Source organism: Oncorhynchus keta, unplaced genomic scaffold, assembly GCF_023373465.1.
Source record: "Oncorhynchus keta strain PuntledgeMale-10-30-2019 unplaced genomic scaffold, Oket_V2 Un_contig_7036_pilon_pilon, whole genome shotgun sequence".
Taxonomy (NCBI): Eukaryota; Metazoa; Chordata; class Actinopteri; order Salmoniformes; family Salmonidae; genus Oncorhynchus; species Oncorhynchus keta.
Genome location: NW_026289216.1, coordinates 85,066 through 108,376, shown reverse-complemented (window position 1 = coordinate 108,376; position 23,311 = coordinate 85,066). Strand labels below are relative to the sequence as shown.

The following is a 23,311-nucleotide window of genomic DNA, read 5'->3' as shown; positions in this document are numbered from 1 at the left end:
CAGTAGCCTACTGCTGTCAAAATAATCCATTGCGTTCATATGTGAAACAGTCGAGGATGTTGTATTGTAAGTAGCCAGCCTACTGTATTTTTCTTTACGCTTCAGTAAGCGTTAAAATTGTATTTCTCTTCTAGGTTGTCGACGCCTCCACTCCCCTTTTGTCTCCACCATGCTGCCCAGTTTGCAGAGAGTCCTGCGGCCCGCCCTCATTCTGAGGTCGGGGAACATGTTGGCAAGAGTCCGCGGGTCAAACCTAGCTCCGCTACGCCAGCCTGTACCGATGCTACCCAGCCAGCAGAGCTGCGACTTGGGCACACACCCTCACAAGGACCCGATGGAGCCCTTGAACTCTCCTCAAGGAGCCAAGGATTTTATTTATAGTCTTCACCCCACCGAACGCACAACCCTGCTTAGAGAACTGCACCGGTTTGAGTCGATAGCAATAGCCCAAGGTAAGAATAATAACAGTAGCCTACTGGAAAATGTGTGTCACTTCCCCGAGTCGCACGGAGAGTTCATTATAGTGTCACTCTGGTCCTTTACCGTTAGTCCACTCGAGGCTAAATTGCTTGGTCCAGAAACCAAAGAATGACAAAATACCTATTGTTTCAAATGTGTAGGTGTAAAAATACATGTTTCTAGACCTATTACATTGTACTATAGGTCCATTACAGAACATTTACTCTCATAAGATTAAAACAATACGTTATTTATTTATTGATATCAATACATTCTGCCCTCAAATTGTGACATTTCTGTATCTGTAAAAGTAGGTGAGGATAGAATGCTTATGCCCTTGTTGTAAGCAGTATAGTAATGTGTGTGTGTGTGTGTGTGTGTGTGTGTGTGTGTGTGTGTGTGTGTGTGTGTGTGTGTGTGTGTGTGTGTGTGTGTGTTGGTGTGAATGTGTTAGTGTGAGATATGGAGAGAGAGAAATAGATAGAGAGAAAGAGAGAGACAGGGAGCGAGAGGAGAGAGTGAGAGAGGGAGGGAGGGAAGAGAGAGACAGGGTGGGGGGATAGAGAGAGAGACAGGGTGGGGGGATAGAGAGAGAGAGACAGGGTGGGGGGATAGAGAGAGAGACAGGGTGGGGGGATAGAGAGAGAGACAGGGTGGGGGGGGATAGAGAGAGAGACAGGGTGGGGGGATAGAGATGGTGGGGGTGGGGGATAGAGAGAGAGACAGGGTGGGGGGATAGAGAGAGAGAGAGGGTGGGGGGGATAGAGAGAGAGAGGGTGGGGGGATAGAGAGAGAGACAGGGTGGGGGGATAGAGAGAGAGAGAGGGGGGGGGGGATAGAGATAGAGACAGGGTGGGATAGAGAGAGAGAGGGGGGGGGGATAGAGAGAGAGAGAGGGTGGGGGATAGAGAGAGAGAGAGGGTGGGGGGATAGAGAGAGAGAGGGGTGGGGGGGATAGAGAGAGAGAGAGAGGGGGGGTGGGGGGATAGAGAGAGAGGGGGTGGGGGGATAGAGAGAGAGAGGGTGGGGGGATAGAGAGAGAGGGGTGGGGGATAGAGAGAGAGAGGGTGGGGGGGTAGAGAGAGAGGGGGGGGGGGGGGTAGAGAGAGAGAGGGGTGGGGGGGTAGAGAGGGGGGAGCATAGGGAGCACACTTCTCCTGTTCTCTCTGTTATCCATAGCGAGCACACTTCTCCTGCTCTCTCTCTGTTATCCATAGGGAGCACACTTCTCCTGTTCTCTCTGTTATCCATAGGGAGCACACTTCTCCTGTTCTCTCTGTTATCCATAGGGAGCACACTTCTCCTGTTCTCTCTCTGTTATCCATAGGGAGCACACTTCTCCTGTTCTCTCTCTGTTATCCATAGGGAGCACACTTCTCCTGTTCTCTCTCTGTTATCCATAGGGAGCACACTTCTCCTGTTCTCTCTCTGTTATCCATAGGGAGCACACTTCTCCTGTTCTCTCTCTGTTATCCATAGGGAGCACACTTCTCCTGTTCTCTCTCTGTTATCCATCGGGAGCAGATGTCTCCTGGGTCACATAAGGCTGAGGAGTGGGATGCTTCTGACTGTTACCCTGGCCTTAATACTTTATAATGGACATTGTGTATAATGGACTGCTGTTTCTTGAATAACCTACTGAGATTTGTCCACCTGGGTTTGATGTTACGGTAAACATTTGTCCACCTGGGTGTTATGGTAAACATTTGTCCACCTGGGTGTTATGGTAAACATTTGTCCACCTGGGTTTGATGTTATGGTAAACATTTGTCCACCTGGGTGATGTTACGGTAAACATTTGTCCACCTGGGTTTGGTTTATGGTAAACATTTGTCCACCTGGGTTTGGTGTTATGGTAAACATTTGTCCACCTGGGTGTTACGGTAAACATTTGTCCACCTGGGTTTGGTGTTATGGTAAACATTTGTCCACCTGGGTTTGGTGTTATGGTAAACATTTGTCCACCTGGGTGTTATGGTAAACATTTGTCTACCTGGGTTTGGTGTTATGGTAAACATTTGTCCACCTGGGTTTGGTGTTACGGTAAACATTTGTCCACCTGGGTTTGGTGTTATGGTAAACATTTGTCCACCTGGGTGTTATGGTAAACATTTGTCCACCTGGGTTTGATGTTATGGTAAACATTTGTCCACCTGGGTTTGATGTTATGGTAAACATTTGTCCACCTGGGTTTGGTGTTACGGTAAACATTTGTCCACCTGGGTGTTATGGTAAACATTTGTCCACCTGGGTTTGGTGTTATGGTAAACATTTGTCCACCTGGGTTTGGTGTTATGGTAAACATTTGTCCACCTGGGTGTTATGGTAAACATTTGTATTCCTTTAGACATGGGATGTTCTCCTATCCTTCTCACCATCAGACTCTCCTCTGTTTATACGGCTGTCTGGGTTCGAACCTGGTCACCTGGTCACCTGAGCACAGTAAGACCCTGGTTTGAACCTGGTCACCTGAGCACAGTAAGACTCTGGTTTGAACCTGGTCACCTGGTCACCTGAGCACAGTCAGACCCTGGTTTGAACCTGGTCACCTGAGCACAGTAAGACCCTGGTTTGAACCTGGTCACCTGAGACCAGTAAGACTCTGGTTTGAACCTGGGTCACCTGAGCACAGTAAGACCCTGGTTTGAACCTGGTCACCTGGTCACCTGAGCACAGTAAGACTCTGGTTTGAACCTGGTCACCTGGTCACAGTAAGACTCTGGTTTGAACCTGGTCACCTGAGACCAGTAAGACCCTGGTTTGAACCTGGGTCACCTGAGACCAGTAAGACCCTGGTTTGAACCTGGGTCACCTGAGACCAGTAAGACTCTGGTTTGAACCTGGTCACCTGAGACCAGTAAGACTCTGGTTTGAACCTGGTCACCTGAGACCAGTAAGACTCTGGTTTGAACCTGGTCACCTGAGACCAGTAAGACTCTGGTTTGAACCTGGTCACCTGAGACCAGTAAGACTCTGGTTTGAACCTGGTCACCTGAGACCAGTAAGACTCTGGTTTGAACCTGGTCACCTGAGACAGTAAGACTCTGGTTTGAACCTGGTCACCTGGTCAGACCAGTAAGACTCTGGTTTGAACCTGGTCACCTGGTCAGAACTGTCACCTGAGTTTAAGACACAGTAAGACTCTGGTTTGAACCTGGTCACCTGAGACCAGTAAGACCCTGGTTTGAACCTGGTCACCTGAGACCAGTAAGACTCTGGTTTGAACCTGGGTCACCTGAGACCAGTAAGACCCTGGTTTGAACCTGGTCACCTGAGACCAGTAAGACTCTGGTTTGAACCTGGTCACCTGAGTCCAGTAAGACTCTGGTTTGAACCTGGGTCACCTGAGACCAGTAAGACTCTGGTTTGAACCTGGTCACCTGAGACCAGTAAGACTCTGGTTTGAACCTGGTCACCTGAGACCAGTAAGACTCTGGTTTGAACCTGGGTCACCTGAGACCAGTAAGACTCTGGTTTGAACCTGGTCACCTGAGACCAGTAAGACTCTGGTTTGAACCTGGTCACCTGAGACCAGTAAGACCCTGGTTTGAACCTGGGTCACCTGAGACCAGTAAGACTCTGGTTTGAACCTGGGTCACCTGAGACCAGTAAGACTCTGGTTTGAACCTGGTCACCTGAGACCAGTAAGACTCTGGTTTGAACCTGGGTCACCTGAGACCAGTAAGACTCTGGTTTGAACCTGGTCACCTGAGACCAGTAAGACTCTGGTTTGAACCTGGTCACCTGAGACCAGTAAGACTCTGGTTTGAACCTGGTCACCTGAGACCAGTAAGACTCTGGTTTGAACCTGGTCACCTGAGACCAGTAAGACCCTGGTTTGAACCTGGTCACCTGAGACCAGTAAGACTCTGGTTTGAACCTGGGTCACCTGAGACCAGTAAGACTCTGGTTTGAACCTGGGTCACCTGAGACCAGTAAGACTCTGGTTTGAACCTGGTCACCTGAGACCAGTAAGACTCTGGTTTGAACCTGGGTCACCTGAGACCAGTAAGACTCTGGTTAGAACCCGGTCACCTGAGACCAGTAAGACTCTGGTTAGAACCCGGTCACCTGAGACCAGTAAGACTCTGGTTAGAACCCGGTCACCTGAGACCAGTAAGACTCTGGTTTGAACCCGGTCACCTGAGACCAGTAAGACCCTGGTTTGAACCTGGTCACCTGAGACCAGTAAGACTCTGGTTTGAACCTGGGTCACCTGAGACCAGTAAGACTCTGGTTTGAACCTGGGTCACCTGAGACCAGTAAGACTCTGGTTTGAACCTGGTCACCTGAGACCAGTAAGACTCTGGTTTGAACCTGGGTCACCTGAGACCAGTAAGACTCTGGTTAGAACCCGGTCACCTGAGACCAGTAAGACTCTGGTTAGAACCCGGTCACCTGAGACCAGTAAGACTCTGGTTAGAACCCGGTCACCTGAGACCAGTAAGACTCTGGTTAGAACCCGGTCACCTGAGACCAGTAAGACTCTGGTTAGAACCCGGTCACCTGAGACCAGTAAGACTCTGGTTTGAACCTGGGTCACCTGAGACCAGTAAGACTCTGGTTTGAACCTGGTCACCTGAGACCAGTAAGACTCTGGTTTGAACCTGGGTCACCTGAGACCAGTAAGACTCTGGTTAGAACCCGGTCACCTGAGACCAGTAAGACTCTGGTTAGAACCCGGTCACCTGAGACCAGTAAGACTCTGGTTAGAACCCGGTCACCTGAGACCAGTAAGACTCTGGTTAGAACCCGGTCACCTGAGACCAGTAAGACTCTGGTTAGAACCCGGTCACCTGAGACCAGTAAGACTCTGGTTAGAACCCGGTCACCTGAGACCAGTAAGACTCTGGTTTGAACCTGGGTCACCTGAGACCAGTAAGACTCTGGTTAGAACCCGGTCACCTGAGACCAGTAAGACTCTGGTTTGAACCTGGGTCACCTGAGACCAGTAAGACTCTGGTTAGAACCCGGTCACCTGAGACCAGTAAGACTCTGGTTAGAACCCGGTCACCTGAGACCAGTAAGACTCTGGTTAGAACCCGGTCACCTGAGACCAGTAAGACTCTGGTTTGAACCTGGTCACCTGAGACCAGTAAGACCCTGGTTTGAACCTGGTCACCTGAGACCAGTAAGACTCTGGTTTGAACCTGGGTCACCTGAGACCAGTAAGACTCTGGTTTGAACCTGGGTCACCTGAGACCAGTAAGACTCTGGTTTGAACCTGGTCACCTGAGACCAGTAAGACTCTGGTTTGAACCTGGGTCACCTGAGACCAGTAAGACTCTGGTTAGAACCCGGTCACCTGAGACCAGTAAGACTCTGGTTAGAACCCGGTCACCTGAGACCAGTAAGACTCTGGTTAGAACCCGGTCACCTGAGACCAGTAAGACTCTGGTTTGAACCTGGTCACCTGAGACCAGTAAGACCCTGGTTTGAACCTGGTCACCTGAGACCAGTAAGACTCTGGTTTGAACCTGGGTCACCTGAGACCAGTAAGACTCTGGTTTGAACCTGGGTCACCTGAGACCAGTAAGACTCTGGTTTGAACCTGGTCACCTGAGACCAGTAAGACTCTGGTTTGAACCTGGGTCACCTGAGACCAGTAAGACTCTGGTTAGAACCCGGTCACCTGAGACCAGTAAGACTCTGGTTAGAACCCGGTCACCTGAGACCAGTAAGACTCTGGTTAGAACCCGGTCACCTGAGACCAGTAAGACTCTGGTTTGAACCTGGTCACCTGAGACCAGTAAGACCCTGGTTTGAACCTGGTCACCTGAGACCAGTAAGACTCTGGTTTGAACCTGGGTCACCTGAGACCAGTAAGACTCTGGTTTGAACCTGGGTCACCTGAGACCAGTAAGACTCTGGTTTGAACCTGGTCACCTGAGACCAGTAAGACTCTGGTTTGAACCTGGGTCACCTGAGACCAGTAAGACTCTGGTTAGAACCCGGTCACCTGAGACCAGTAAGACTCTGGTTAGAACCCGGTCACCTGAGACCAGTAAGACTCTGGTTAGAACCCGGTCACCTGAGACCAGTAAGACTCTGGTTTGAACCTGGTCACCTGAGACCAGTAAGACCCTGGTTTGAACCTGGTCACCTGAGACCAGTAAGACTCTGGTTTGAACCTGGGTCACCTGAGACCAGTAAGACTCTGGTTTGAACCTGGGTCACCTGAGACCAGTAAGACTCTGGTTTGAACCTGGTCACCTGAGACCAGTAAGACTCTGGTTTGAACCTGGGTCACCTGAGACCAGTAAGACTCTGGTTAGAACCCGGTCACCTGAGACCAGTAAGACTCTGGTTAGAACCCGGTCACCTGAGACCAGTAAGACTCTGGTTAGAACCCGGTCACCTGAGACCAGTAAGACTCTGGTTAGAACCCGGTCACCTGAGACCAGTAAGACTCTGGTTAGAACCCGGTCACCTGAGACCAGTAAGACTCTGGTTAGAACCCGGTCACCTGAGACCAGTAAGACTCTGGTTAGAACCCGGTCACCTGAGACCAGTAAGACTCTGGTTTGAACCTGGGTCACCTGAGACCAGTAAGACTCTGGTTAGAACCCGGTCACCTGAGACCAGTAAGACTCTGGTTTGAACCTGGGTCACCTGAGACCAGTAAGACTCTGGTTAGAACCCGGTCACCTGAGACCAGTAAGACTCTGGTTAGAACCCGGTCACCTGAGACCAGTAAGACTCTGGTTAGAACCCGGTCACCTGAGACCAGTAAGACTCTGGTTTGAACCTGGTCACCTGAGACCAGTAAGACCCTGGTTTGAACCTGGTCACCTGAGACCAGTAAGACTCTGGTTTGAACCTGGGTCACCTGAGACCAGTAAGACTCTGGTTTGAACCTGGGTCACCTGAGACCAGTAAGACTCTGGTTTGAACCTGGTCACCTGAGACCAGTAAGACTCTGGTTTGAACCTGGGTCACCTGAGACCAGTAAGACTCTGGTTAGAACCCGGTCACCTGAGACCAGTAAGACTCTGGTTAGAACCCGGTCACCTGAGACCAGTAAGACTCTGGTTAGAACCCGGTCACCTGAGACCAGTAAGACTCTGGTTTGAACCTGGTCACCTGAGACCAGTAAGACCCTGGTTTGAACCTGGTCACCTGAGACCAGTAAGACTCTGGTTTGAACCTGGGTCACCTGAGACCAGTAAGACTCTGGTTTGAACCTGGGTCACCTGAGACCAGTAAGACTCTGGTTTGAACCTGGTCACCTGAGACCAGTAAGACTCTGGTTTGAACCTGGGTCACCTGAGACCAGTAAGACTCTGGTTAGAACCCGGTCACCTGAGACCAGTAAGACTCTGGTTAGAACCCGGTCACCTGAGACCAGTAAGACTCTGGTTAGAACCCGGTCACCTGAGACCAGTAAGACTCTGGTTAGAACCCGGTCACCTGAGACCAGTAAGACTCTGGTTAGAACCCGGTCACCTGAGACCAGTAAGACTCTGGTTAGAACCCGGTCACCTGAGACCAGTAAGACTCTGGTTAGAACCCGGTCACCTGAGACCAGTAAGACTCTGGTTTGAACCTGGGTCACCTGAGACCAGTAAGACTCTGGTTAGAACCCGGTCACCTGAGACCAGTAAGACTCTGGTTTGAACCTGGGTCACCTGAGACCAGTAAGACTCTGGTTAGAACCCGGTCACCTGAGACCAGTAAGACTCTGGTTAGAACCCGGTCACCTGAGACCAGTAAGACTCTGGTTAGAACCCGGTCACCTGAGACCAGTAAGACTCTGGTTTGAACCTGGTCACCTGAGACCAGTAAGACCCTGGTTTGAACCTGGTCACCTGAGACCAGTAAGACTCTGGTTTGAACCTGGGTCACCTGAGACCAGTAAGACTCTGGTTTGAACCTGGGTCACCTGAGACCAGTAAGACTCTGGTTTGAACCTGGTCACCTGAGACCAGTAAGACTCTGGTTTGAACCTGGGTCACCTGAGACCAGTAAGACTCTGGTTAGAACCCGGTCACCTGAGACCAGTAAGACTCTGGTTAGAACCCGGTCACCTGAGACCAGTAAGACTCTGGTTAGAACCCGGTCACCTGAGACCAGTAAGACTCTGGTTAGAACCCGGTCACCTGAGACCAGTAAGACTCTGGTTTGAACCTGGGTCACCTGAGACCAGTAAGACTCTGGTTTGAACCTGGTCACCTGAGACCAGTAAGACTCTGGTTTGAACCTGGGTCACCTGAGACCAGTAAGACTCTGGTTAGAACCCGGTCACCTGAGACCAGTAAGACTCTGGTTAGAACCCGGTCACCTGAGACCAGTAAGACTCTGGTTAGAACCCGGTCACCTGAGACCAGTAAGACTCTGGTTAGAACCCGGTCACCTGAGACCAGTAAGACTCTGGTTAGAACCCGGTCACCTGAGACCAGTAAGACTCTGGTTAGAACCTGGTCACCTGAGACCAGTAAGACTCTGGTTAGAACCCGGTCACCTGAGACCAGTAAGACTCTGGTTAGAACCTGGTCACCTGAGACCAGTAAGACTCTGGTTAGAACCCGGTCACCTGAGACCAGTAAGACTCTGGTTAGAACCTGGTCACCTGAGACCAGTAAGACTCTGGTTTGAACCTGGTCACCTGAGACCAGTAAGACCCTGGTTTGAACCTGGGTCACCTGAGACCAGTAAGACCCTGGTTTGAACCTGGTCACCTGAGACCAGTAAGACCCTGGTTTGAACCTGGGTCACCTGAGACCAGTAAGACTCTGGTTTGAACCTGGTCACCTGAGTGCAGTAAGACTCTGGTTTGAACCTGGTCACCTGAGACCAGTAAGACCCTTGTTTGAACCTGGTCACCTGAGACCAGTAAGACCCTGGTTTGAACCTGGGTCACCTGAGACCAGTAAGACTCTGGTTTGAACCTGGTCACCTGAGTGCAGTAAGACTCTGGTTTGAACCTGGTCACCTGAGACCAGTAAGACCCTTGTTTGAACCTGGTCACCTGAGACCAGTAAGACCCTGGTTTGAACCTGGTCACCTGAGACCAGTAAGACTCTGGTTTGAACCTGGGTCACCTGAGACCAGTAAGACTCTGGTTTGAACCTGGGTCACCTGAGACCAGTAAGACTCTGGTTTGAACCTGGTCACCTGAGACCAGTAAGACTCTGGTTTGAACCTGGGTCACCTGAGACCAGTAAGACTCTGGTTAGAACCCGGTCACCTGAGACCAGTAAGACTCTGGTTAGAACCCGGTCACCTGAGACCAGTAAGACTCTGGTTAGAACCCGGTCACCTGAGACCAGTAAGACTCTGGTTTGAACCTGGTCACCTGAGACCAGTAAGACCCTGGTTTGAACCTGGTCACCTGAGACCAGTAAGACTCTGGTTTGAACCTGGGTCACCTGAGACCAGTAAGACTCTGGTTTGAACCTGGGTCACCTGAGACCAGTAAGACTCTGGTTTGAACCTGGTCACCTGAGACCAGTAAGACTCTGGTTTGAACCTGGGTCACCTGAGACCAGTAAGACTCTGGTTAGAACCCGGTCACCTGAGACCAGTAAGACTCTGGTTAGAACCCGGTCACCTGAGACCAGTAAGACTCTGGTTAGAACCTGGTCACCTGAGACCAGTAAGACTCTGGTTAGAACCCGGTCACCTGAGACCAGTAAGACTCTGGTTAGAACCCGGTCACCTGAGACCAGTAAGACTCTGGTTTGAACCTGGGTCACCTGAGACCAGTAAGACTCTGGTTTGAACCTGGTCACCTGAGACCAGTAAGACTCTGGTTTGAACCTGGGTCACCTGAGACCAGTAAGACTCTGGTTAGAACCTGGTCACCTGAGACCAGTAAGACTCTGGTTAGAACCCGGTCACCTGAGACCAGTAAGACTCTGGTTAGAACCCGGTCACCTGAGACCAGTAAGACTCTGGTTAGAACCCGGTCACCTGAGACCAGTAAGACTCTGGTTAGAACCCGGTCACCTGAGACCAGTAAGACTCTGGTTAGAACCCGGTCACCTGAGACCAGTAAGACTCTGGTTTGAACCTGGGTCACCTGAGACCAGTAAGACTCTGGTTTGAACCCGGTCACCTGAGACCAGTAAGACTCTGGTTTGAACCTGGTCACCTGAGACCAGTAAGACTCTGGTTTGAACCCGGTCACCTGAGACCAGTAAGACTCTGGTTAGAACCCGGTCACCTGAGACCAGTAAGACTCTGGTTTGAACCCGGTCACCTGAGACCAGTAAGACTCTGGTTTGAACCTGGTCACCTGAGACCAGTAAGACCCTGGTTTGAACCTGGTCACCTGAGACCAGTAAGACTCTGGTTTGAACCTGGGTCACCTGAGACCAGTAAGACTCTGGTTTGAACCTGGGTCACCTGAGACCAGTAAGACTCTGGTTTGAACCTGGTCACCTGAGACCAGTAAGACTCTGGTTTGAACCTGGTCACCTGAGACCAGTAAGACTCTGGTTAGAACCACCTGAGACCAGTAAGACTCTGGTTAGAACCCGGTCACCTGAGACCAGTAAGACTCTGGTTAGAACCCGGTCACCTGAGACCAGTAAGACTCTGGTTAGAACCCGGTCACCTGAGACCAGTAAGACTCTGGTTTGAACCTGGGTCACCTGAGACCAGTAAGACTCTGGTTTGAACCTGGTCACCTGAGACCAGTAAGACTCTGGTTTGAACCTGGGTCACCTGAGACCAGTAAGACTCTGGTTAGAACCCGGTCACCTGAGACCAGTAAGACTCTGGTTAGAACCCGGTCACCTGAGACCAGTAAGACTCTGGTTAGAACCCGGTCACCTGAGACCAGTAAGACTCTGGTTAGAACCCGGTCACCTGAGACCAGTAAGACTCTGGTTAGAACCCGGTCACCTGAGACCAGTAAGACTCTGGTTAGAACCCGGTCACCTGAGACCAGTAAGACTCTGGTTAGAACCCGGTCACCTGAGACCAGTAAGACTCTGGTTAGAACCCGGTCACCTGAGACCAGTAAGACTCTGGTTAGAACCCGGTCACCTGAGACCAGTAAGACTCTGGTTAGAACCTGGTCACCTGAGACCAGTAAGACTCTGGTTTGAACCTGGTCACCTGAGACCAGTAAGACTCTGGTTTGAACCTGGTCACCTGAGACCAGTAAGACTCTGGTTTGAACCTGGTCACCTGAGACCAGTAAGACCCTGGTTTGAACCTGGGTCACCTGAGACCAGTAAGACTCTGGTTTGAACCTGGTCACCTGAGACCAGTAAGACCCTGGTTTGAACCTGGGTCACCTGAGACCAGTAAGACTCTGGTTTGAACCTGGGTCACCTGAGACCAGTAAGACTCTGGTTTGAACCTGGTCACCTGAGTGCAGTAAGACTGAGCTAAACACCGGCAAAACCTTAGGCATTACTTCAAGGAGATAACTGAAGCTGGTCATCTGTTGAGGTTATTATGTGGGTCATTTAGGCTACTAAAAGAACATTCCCTCTGACAGTCAAGGACCAGTAAGACTTTAGACAACAGCTACTAAAAGAACCCGATCAGGTTAGAACCCGATGAACCCGCCTCTGGTTAGAACAGTCACTCTGGTTAGAACCCGGTCATGCCTCTGACAGTCAAGAGACTGTCAGTTTTAAACTTGACATCTGTTCATAATATTACCTCGTCTAGTGTGGGTCATTCACATGATGTCATTGTTGTCACAATGTAAGAAATCAACATTAGAAGGATATTTCCTGGACAATTGGCTCTTTTGGATGGAAATGTATTGAGAACGTAGTGTAGAAAATTGACACGTTTCCATTTCCCCTGCTGTAATATAATAATAATAATATATCATAATAATAATATATAATATATGCCATTTAGCAGACGCTTTTATCCAAAGCGACTTACAGTCATGTGTGCATACATTCTACGTATGTAAAACAGTATCGCAGCGCTTGAGGCGTCCCTACAGACCCGGGTTCGATCCCAGGCGGTGTCACAGCCGGCTGTGACTGGGAAACCCATGAGGCGGCGTACAGTTGGCTCAGCGTCGTCTGAGTTAGGTCGGGGTTTGGCCCATTGCACTTTAGTGACTCCTTGTGGCGGGCCGGGCCACCAGCAAGCTGACTTCCGGTCACCAACTGGACGGTGTGTCCTCTGACACATTGATATGGTTGGCTTCCGGGTTAAGGTGAGCAGTGTGTCAAGAAGCAGGGTCGTGTTTTAGAGGACGCGCGGCTCTCGACCTTCGCCTCTTCCGAGTCCGTAGGGGAGCTGCAACGATGGGACAAGACTGTAACTACCAATTAGATAACATGAAAAAAGATTGAGAATCAATTAATTGACCATGTCTGAATCAAGACCCAATTAAGAGATCTTAAACGTTAGGCCTGACTGCTCTGAAAGTAGCTTCTCTAAGTAGCATAACCATGTGGTGACCTGTGAACTGACACATCATAAAGCATTTCAGTCTGCCTGGGGATGCTCAATGATGCTGTCACCGTGACGTTACTGGGCTGATGTTAAATGCCGTATGGAATACAGATCTACTGCGGTTATGGAAGTACCTCTCAGATCATTCCTCAGGAACAGCACTTCATTCCTCAGGAACAGCACTTCATTCCTCAGGAACAGCACTTCATTCCTCAGGAACAGCACTTCATTCCTCAGGAACAGCACTTCATTCCTCAGGAACAGCACTTCATTCCTCAGGAACAGCACTTCATTCTCAGGAACAGCACTTCATTCCTCAGGAACAGCACTTCATTCCTCAGGAACAGCACTTCATTCCTCATTTCCTCAGGAACAGCACTTCATTCCTCAGGAGCAGCACTTCATTCCTCAGGAGCAGCACTTCATTCCTCAGGAACAGCACTTCATTCCTCAGGAACAGCACTTCATTCCTCAGGAGCAGCACTTCATTCCTCAGGAGCAGCACTTCATTCCTCAGGAACAGCACTTCATTCCTCAGGAACAGCACTTCATTCCTCAGGAACAGCACTTCATTCCTCAGGAACAGCACTTCATTCCTCAGGAACAGCACTTCATTCCTCAGGAGCAGCACTTCATTCCTCAGGAGCAGCACTTCATTCCTCAGGAACAGCACTTCATTCCTCAGGAGCAGCACTTCATTCCTCAGGAACAGCACTTCATTCCTCAGGAACAGCACTTCATTCCTCAGCACTTCATTCTCAGGAGCAGCACTTCATTCCTCAGGAGCAGCACTTCATTCCTCAGGAACAGCACTTCATTCCTCAGGAACAGCACTTCATTCCTCAGGAACAGCACTTCATTCCTCAGGAACAGCACTTCATTCTCAGGAGCAGCACTTCATTCCTCAGGAGCAGCACTTCATTCCTCAGAGCAGCACTTCATTCCTCAGGAACAGCACTTCATTCCTCAGGAACAGCACTTCATTCCTCAGGAACAGCACTTCATTCCTCAGGAACAGCACTTCATTCCTCAGGAACAGCACTTCACAGGAACAGCACTTCATTCCTCAGGAACAGCACTTCATTCCTCAGGAACAGCACTTCATTCCTCAGGAACAGCACTTCATTCCTCAGGAACAGCACTTCATTCCTCAGGAACAGCACTTCATTCCTCAGGAACAGCACTTCATTCCTCAGGAACAGCACTTCATTCCTCAGGAACAGCACTTCATTCCTCAGGAACATTCCTCAGGAGCAGCACTTCATTCCTCAGGAACAGCACTTCATTCCTCAGGAGCAGCACTTCATTCCTCAGGAACAGCACTTCATTCCTCAGGAGCAGCACTTCATTCCTCAGGAGCAGCACTTCATTCCTCAGGAACAGCACTTCATTCTCAGGAACAGCACTTCATTCCTCAGGAACAGCACTTCATTCCTCAGGAACAGCACTTCATTCCTCAGGAACAGCACTTCATTCCTCAGGAGCAGCACTTCATTCCTCAGGAGCAGCACTTCATTCCTCAGGAGCAGCACTTCATTCCTCAGGAACAGCACTTCATTCCTCAGGAACAGCACTTCATTCCTCAGGAACAGCACTTCATTCCTCAGGAACAGCACTTCATTCCTCAGGAACAGCACTTCATTCCTCAGGAACAGCACTTCATTCCTCAGGAACAGCACTTCATTCCTCAGGAACAGCACTTCATTCCTCAGGAACAGCACTTCATTCCTTCATTCCTCAGGAACAGCACTTCATTCCTCAGGAACAGCACTTCATTCTCAGGAACAGCACTTCATTCCTCAGGAACAGCACTTCATTCCTCAGGAACAGCACTTCATTTCATTCCTCAGGAACAGCACTTCATTCCTCAGGAACAGCACTTCATTCCTCAGGAACAGCACTTCATTCCTCAGGAACAGCACTTCATTCCTCAGGAACAGCACTTCATTCCTCAGGAACAGCACTTCATTCCTCAGGAACAGCACTTCATTCCTCAGGAACAGCACTTCATTCCTCAGGAACAGCACTTCATTCCTCAGGAACAGCACTTCATTCCTCAGGAACAGCACTTCATTCCTCAGGAACAGCACTTCATTCCTCAGGAACAGCACTTCATTCCTCAGGAGCAGCACTTCATTCCTCAGGAGCAGCACTTCATTCCTCAGGAGCAGCACTTCATTCCTCAGGAACAGCACTTCATTCCTCAGGAACAGCACTTCATTCCTCAGGAACAGCACTTCATTCCTCAGGAACAGCACTTCATTCCTCAGGAACAGCACTTCATTCCTCAGGAGCAGCACTTCATTCCTCAGGAGCAGCACTTCATTCCTCAGGAACAGCACTTCATTCCTCAGGAACAGCAGGGGTCGTGTTTAAACACTGTCCTGTTGACGAGATCCCAGGCTCTGGGTTTTTAATGGGCCTTGAATGAGAGGTGAATGAGAGGTGAATGAGAGGTGAATGAGAGGTGAATGAGAGGTGAATGAGAGGTGAATGAGAGGTGAATGAGAGGTGAATGAGAGGTGAATGAGAGGTGAATGAGAGGTGAATGAGAGGTGAATGAGAGGTCACATAGGGAAAAAGAGGTGGTAGTTATTTCTGCTATAACCTACTGGATTAACCTACAGCAACTGGCAGATATCATCTGTCTCCCAAATAGTGCACTATTCCCTATATATAGTGCACTACTTTAGACCTGGGCCCTATTCCCTATATATAGTGCACTACTTTAGACCTGGGCCCTATGGCACCCTATTCCCTATATATATAGTGCACTACTTTAGACCTGGGAGTCTGTTTCCTACAGTCTTGATTCTCAAGGGGAGTCAGTTGACTGTGACAGTGTCACCGTCATGGTATAGGCTATAGTCCTCTGGGTCTCTAGGGCTTGTGTTACACATACAGGCAGGGAGGGAGACAGGCAGGCAGACAGTTAGACAGAGAGGCATGCAGACAGGCAGGCAGACAGGGAGACAGGCAGGCAGACAGGCCATTAGACAGAGAGGCAGACAAACAGGCAGTTAGACAGAGAGGCAGGCAGACAAACAGGCAGTTAGACAGAGAGGCATGCAGACAAACAGGCAGTTAGACAGAGAGGCATGCAGATAAACAGGCAGTTAGACAGAGAGGCATGCAGACAAACAGGCAGTTAGACAGAGAGGTAGGCAGACAGGGAGACAGGCAGGCAGGGAGGGAGACAGGCAGGTAGACAGAGAGGCATGCAGACAAACAGGCAGTTAGACAGAGAGGCATGCAGACAGGGAGACAGGCAGGCAGAGAGGAAGACAGACAGGTAGGGAGGGAAGGAGAAAGAGAGAGATGCAGGAGGGTAGGCAGACAGGGAGACAGGCAGGCAGACAGGGAGACAGGCAGGTAGGGAGGGAAGGAGAAAGAGAGAGATGCAGGAGGGTAGGCAGGCAGTTAGACAGAGAGGCATGCAGACAGGGAGACAGGCAGGCAGACAGGAAGACAGACAGGTAGGGAGGGAAGGAGGAGTTAGATGCAGGAGGGTAGGCAGGCAGTTAGACAGAGAGGCATGCAGACAGGGAGACAGGCAGGCAGACAGGAAGACAGACAGGTAGGGAGGGAAGGAGAAAGAGAGAGATGCAAGGGTAGGCAGGCAGTTAGACAGAGAGGCATGCAGACAGGGAGACAGGCAGGCAGGGAAGACAGACAGGTAGGCAGACAGTTAGAAAGAGAGGCATGCAGAGGGTAGGCAGGCAGTTAGACAGAGAGGCATGGACAGGGAGACAGGAAGACAGACAGGTAGGTAGGGAGGGAAGGAGAAAGAGAGAGATGCAGGAGGGTAGGCAGGGGGCAACATATCACGTGGTGGAGGCCCTCACAGGAGGACGCTGTCCTCTAATCACCATGGTGCCTTGTGGGGGATGGGGAAGTGGCTCTTCTTTACGACCTTGATTTGCCTATCTACACACACACACACACACACACACACACACACACACACACACACACACACACACACACACACACACACACACCTATCCGTCGATCCTGCGGCTCTAAACAGGCCTTTGCGGTTGAACACAGGCACTCTGCCACCAGTGCTTTCAAGGAGCTGCAGTAGTAACCTGTGACCCCACAGTACCGTTCCCCGCTGTGACCCCACAGTACCGTTCCCCACAGTACCGTTACCCACAGTACTGTTCCCCACAGTGACCCCACAGTACCGTTACCCACAGTACTGTTCCCCACAGTGACCCCACAGTACCGTTACCCACAGTACTGTTCCCCACTGTGACCCCACAGTACCGTTACCCACAGTACTGTTCCCCACAGTGACCCCACAGTACCGTTACCCACAGTACCGTTCCCCACTGTGACCCCACAGTACCGTTACCCACAGTGACCCCACAGTACCGTTCCCCACTGTGACCCCACAGTACCGTTACCCACAGTGACCCCACAGTACCGTTACCCACAGTGACCCCACAGTACCGTTCCCCACTGTGACCCCACAGTACCGTTACCCACAGTGACCCCACAGTACCGTTCCCCACTGTGACCCCACAGTACCGTTCCCCACAGTGACCCCACAGTACCGTTCCCCACTGTGACCCCACAGTACCGTTACCCACAGTACTGTTCCCCACTGTGACCCCACAGTACCGTTACCCCCAGTGACCCCACAGTACCGTTACCCACAGTACCGTTCCCCACTGTGACCCCACAGTACCGTTCCCCACTGTGACCCCACAGTACCGTTCCCCACTGTGACCCCACAGTACCGTTACCCACAGTGACCCCACAGTACCGTTCCCCACTGTGACCCCACAGTACCGTTACCCACAGTGACCCACAGTACCGTTCCCCACTGTGACCCCACAGTACCGTTCCCACAGTGACCCCACAGTACCGTTACCCACAGTACTGTTCCCCACTGTGACCCCACAGTACCGTTACCCACAGTACTGTTCCCCACTGTGACCCCACAGTACCGTTACCCACAGTACTGTTCCCCACTGTGACCCCACAGTACCGTTCCCCACAGTGACCCCACAGTACCGTTCCCCACTGTGACCCCACAGTGGGTCTTGCTCTGCATGCTTTGACCCCAGCAGGGTTATGACATCTTGTAGTCTACTACTGTGACCCCACAGTATTCTCCACTGTGACCCCACAGTTGTGATTCCCCACTGTGACCCCACAGTGCCGAGTAGCCATGGCAACACTTTGTGCCAGTCTCACAAGTGACAAAGGTTGTTGTGACCCTGCAGAGATAAACAGTATTTATGCTCTTTTCCCCACAGTTAACTTGATGTGTGTTTTTTTACTTGACCCCACAGTTAACCAGGCAAGTCCCCACTGTGAACCCAATTCTTATTTTCAATGACCCCACAGTGGGTTAACTGCCTGTTCACCCAGAACGACAGATTTGTACCTTGTCAGCTCTGGTTTGAACTTGCAAACTTCCGGTTACTAGTCCAACCCCCACAGTACCGTGCCTCCCCTCCACTGTGACCCCACTAGGCTACCTTCCCCACTGTGACTCTAACCACTAGGCTACGCTGCCGCCCCTACACTCTAACCACTGTGACCCCACAGTCCCTACCGTTAACCACTGTGACCCCACAGTACGTCCCCACTGTGACCCCACTAGTGCAGTCCCCCACTGTGACCACTAGGCTACCCTGCCGTCCCCCACTGTGACCCCACAGCTACCTGCCGTCCCTCCACTGTGACCCCACAGTACCCTTCCCTCCACTGTGACCCCACAGTGCCGTTCCCCACTGTGACCCCACAGTGCCGTCCCCACTGTGACCCCACAGTGCCGTTCCCCACTGTGACCACTAGGCTAGTGCCGTTACCCACTGTGACCCCACAGTACCTGCAGTCCCCCACTGTGACCCCACAGTACCGTCCCTACACTGTGACCCCACAGGCTACCGTTCCCCACTGTGACCCCACAGTACCGTTCCCCCACTGTGACCCCACAGCCGTTAACCACTGTGACCCCACAGTACCGTCCCCACTGTGACCCCACTGGGCCACCTGTTCCCACTGTGACCCCACTACCCTGCCGTCCCCCACTGTGACCCCACAGTGCCGTCCCTCCACTGTGAACCACTAGGCTACCTGCCGTCCCTACACTCTAACCACTAGGCTACCTGCCCCCTACACTCTAACCACCAGGCAGTGCCGTCCCTCCACTCTAACCCCACTAGGCTACCTGCCTGCCCCTACACTCTAACCACTAGGCTACCCTGCCGCCCCTACACTCTAACCACTAGGCTACCTGCCGTCCCTACACTCTAACCACTAGGCTACCCTGCCACCTCTACACCTAACCACTAGGCTACTGCCGCCCCTCCACTCTAACCACTAGGCTACCCTGCCGCCCTACCTCTCCACTTTACCTTCCCTCCACTGCTAACCACTTTCTACCTGCCGTCCCTACATCCAACCACTAGGCTACCCTGCCCTACACTCTGACCACTAGGAAGCTCCCTGCCACCTCTACACCTAACCACTGGCTACCCTGCCACCTCTACCTCTAACCACTAGGCTACCCTGCCAGTCCATTTTGAAAAGACTCTAACCACTAGGCTACCCTGCCGTCCCTCCACCTAACCACTGGCTACCCTTTCTCCCTCTCTCTCACCACTGGCTACCCTGCCGTCCCTACACTGTGACCCTAGGCTACCTGCCCCTACACTCTAACCACTAGGCTACCCTGCCGTCCCTACACTCTAACCACTTTCCGGCTACCCTCCGTCCCAACACTCTAACCACTAGCTCCCTCCAACTCACACTCTGACCACTAGGCTACCCTGCCACCTTCACTCTAACCACTAGGCTACCCCTGAGTCACCCCACTTCTGAACCACTAGCCTACAGTCGTCCCTCCGATGTCAACCACTACAGCTACCCTTCTTCCCTACACTCTAACCAAAACTCCCTGCCGCCCCTACCTCTAACCACTAGGCTACCCTGCCGTCCCTACACTCTAACCACTAGACCCTACCGTCCCTACACTCTAACCACTAGGCTACCCTGCCGTCCCTCAAACCACTAGGCTACCCTGCCGTCCCTACACTCTAACCACTAGGCTACCCTGCCACCTCTAAAGCTAACCACTAGGCTACCCTGCCACCTCTACACTCTAACCACTAGGCTACCTTGCCGTCCCTACACTCTAACCACTCAGGCTACCCTGCCACCTCTACCTCTAACCACTAGGCTACCTCCGTCCTACACTCTAACCACTAGGCTACCCTGCCGTCCCTACACTCTAACCACTAGGCTACCCTGCCACCTCTACACTCTAACCACTAGGCTCCCTACCGTCTTTCTAACCACTAGGCTACCCTCACCACTGAGTGTAACAAAGCAGTGATGCATCTGTTGTTGAGGGCATCTTGAAGGGCAGGGAGGTCAACCCCTTCTCTGTAAGGGCCAATAACAGCCAGCCATTCACTCATCGTCTATTGAACTTGAGAAATCATCTCTGCTCTGAGTGTCGTTTCATTAAAATGCAAGTCATCACAACTCTAGAAACAAATTAAAATGTTGTGTTGATGTTTGTTTATGTGGTGACAACCTGAGGACAGCCATTACACCCTCAGGGTTACCAGGACAGCCATTCACGCTCAGGGTTACCAGGACAGCCATTACACGATCAGGGTTACCAGATGGGGCTGCCAGATAGACTCATCTAATAACAACTTCTCTGGAGGAGCCAGAGACACAGGCATGACAATGTAATATACACATCTCTGTGACACAACACCACAGACGAGGAAATATCTCAGAGCTCATGTCAAAAGGCCCTGGCCGGAGATATTTGTTCTTGCTGAAGAGTAAAGATGAGACATTGTACTGAAGCTATTAGACAACCTGAAGAAAACACTATTTGTCATATTGGCATTAGTATCTTATTACCGTCCTCTCTGTTTCATTTCTCTTCCTGTTTCTCTCTCTCTCTCCTCTCTTCTTCTCTGACTCTATCCTTCTCTCTTCCTGTTTCTCCCTCCATCCTCTCTCTCTTCCTCTCTTCTTCTCTGACTCTATCCTTCTCTCTTCCTGTTTCTCTCTCTTCTCCTCTCTTCTTCTCTGACTCTATCCTTCTCTCTTCCTGTTTCTCCCTCCATCCTCTCTCTTTCCTCTCTTCTCCTCTGACTCTATCCTTCTCTCTTCCTGTTTCTCCCTCCATCCTCTCTCTTTCCTCTCTTCTTCTCTGACTCTATCCTTCTCTCTTCCTGTTTCTCCCTCCATCCTCTCTCTTTCCTCTCTTCTCTCTGACTCTATCCTTCTCTCTTCCTGTTTCTCCCTCCATCCTCTCTCTCCTCCTCTCTTCTTCTCTGACTCTATCCTTCTCTCTTCCTGTTTCTCCCTCCATCCTCTCTCTTTCCTCTCTTCTCCTCCGACTCTATCCTTCTCTCTTCCTGTTTCTCCCTCCATCCTCTCTCTTTCCTCTCTTCTTCTCTGACTCTATCCTTCTCTCTTCCTGTTTCTCCCTCCATCCTCTCTCTTTCCTCTCTTCTTCTCTGACTCTATCCTTCTCTCTTCCTGTTTCTCCCTCCATCCTCTCTCTTCTCCTCTCTTCTTCTCTGACTCTATCCTTCTCTCTTCCTGTTTCTCCCTCCATCCTCTCTCTTGCTCTGCTTTATGACTTTAGAGCCACAGCCTGGTTCTCTCATCTTGTCTCTCTTCTCTGACTATCCTTCTCTCTTCCTGTTTCTCCCTCCATCCTCAGTCAATCCTGTGATCTCCTCCGACTCTATCCTCTGGTGTTCCTGTTTCTCCCTCCATCCTCTTCTCTTCTCTTCTTCTCTGACTCTATCCTTGACTCTTCCTGTTTCTCATTTAAATCCTTTCTTTTCTGACTCTATCCTTCTCTCTTCCTGTTTATGCTCTTTTCTTTCTTCTCAGACTCTATCCTTCTCTTTCCTGTTTTCACTCCATCCTCTCTTCTTCTCTGACTCTATCCTTCTCTTCTTCCTGTTTCTCTCTCTCTTCTCTTCTCTCTGACTCTATCCTTCTCTCTTCCTGTTTCTCCTCTGACTCTATCCTTCTCTCTTCCTGTTTCTCTCAAATTCTTATTTTCGCTGACTCTATCCTTCTCTCTTCCTGTTTCTCCTTCCATCCTCTCTCTTCAGGGGCTTCTTCTCTGACTTGTATCCTTCTCAGCTTCATGTTTTCTGACTCTACCTTCTCCTTCCTGTTACTCTCTCTTCTCCTCCTTCTTCGCTGACTCTATCCTTCTCTCTTCCACTGTTTCTCCCTCCATCCTCTCTCCCTCCTCTCTTCCACTGGCTACCCTGCTTCCTGTTTCTCCTCTGACCACTATCCTACTCCTTCCTGTTTCCCTACACCTCTAACCACTGTTTCTACCCTGCTCTCCTTCTCTGACTCTATCCTTCTAACCCTGTTTCTCTCTCTGCCTCTTGTCCTCTGACTCACTCTAACCTCCTCCATCCTGGGCTACCCTGACTTATCCTCCCTTCCATCTCTAACCACTAGGCTTCTAACTTCTCATCTCTGCTTCTCCTCCACTCTATCCACTCTCTTCCTGCTACTCCCTGCCTCCATCCTCTCTCACTCTTCTCATCTCCTCTGACTATCCTTCTCTCTTCCTGTTTCTCCCTCCATCCTCTAACCACTCTTCTACCTCTGACTCTATCCTTCTCTCTTCCACTCCCTCCATCCTCTCTCTCCTCCTTCTCTGACTTCTCTAACCACCTCTCTCTTTCCCTCCGACTTTCCTACACTCTAACCACTAGGCTACCCTGCTTCCCTGACTCTATCCACTAGGCTACCTTCCTGTTTCCCTCCATCCTCTAACCACTCCTCTCTTCTTCTCTGACTATCCTTCTAACCACTGTTTCTCCCTCCATCCTCTCTCTTTCTCCTCTCTTCTCCTCTAACCTATCCTTCTCTCTTCCTGTTTCACTCTCCACTCCTCTACCTCTCCTACACTCTAACCACTAGGCTACCTGCCTCTATCACTCTCTTCCTGTTTCCACTCCTACCTCTCTTCCCCTCCACTCTACCTCTCTTCTTCTCTGACTCTATCCTTCTCTCTTCCTGTTTCTCCCTCCATCCTCCTCTTCTCTCTTCTTCTCTGACTCTATCCTTCTTTCTTCCCGTCCTCCCTCCAACCACTCTCTACCTGCCTCCTATCCTTCTAACCCTGGCTCCTGCCATCCTCTCTCTCTAACCACTCTTCTTCCTGACTCTATCCTTCTCACCTGTTTCTCCACTCCATCCTCTCCTTTCATCTCTTCTCCTCTGACCACTAGGCTACTCCCTGTTTCTCCTCTGACTCTCCTTCACTCTTCCACTGGCTCCCTCCATCCTCTCTTTCTTCTTCCACTCCTCTGACTCTATCCTTCTCTCTTCCTGTTTCCCCTCCATCCTCTCTCTTTCTTCTCTTCTAACCACTGAGGCTATCCTTCTCTCTTCCTGTTTCTCCCTCCATCCACTCTCTACCTCTCTTCTCCTCTGACTCTAA

General features: G+C 50.9%; 1 protein-coding gene across 1 annotated transcript in view; it reads left to right on the top strand.

Moving 5' to 3' along the window:
* LOC127926159 (transmembrane protein 65-like) overlaps positions 1 to 23,311 on the top strand; it is a 90,838-nt gene that overhangs the window by 512 nt on the left and 67,015 nt on the right. The window contains exon 2 of the mRNA XM_052511636.1: positions 135 to 452. Coding sequence (XP_052367596.1) covers positions 170 to 452 — 283 coding nt within the window. The 5' untranslated portion in view covers positions 135 to 169. The remainder of the gene's footprint in view (positions 1 to 134; positions 453 to 23,311) is intronic.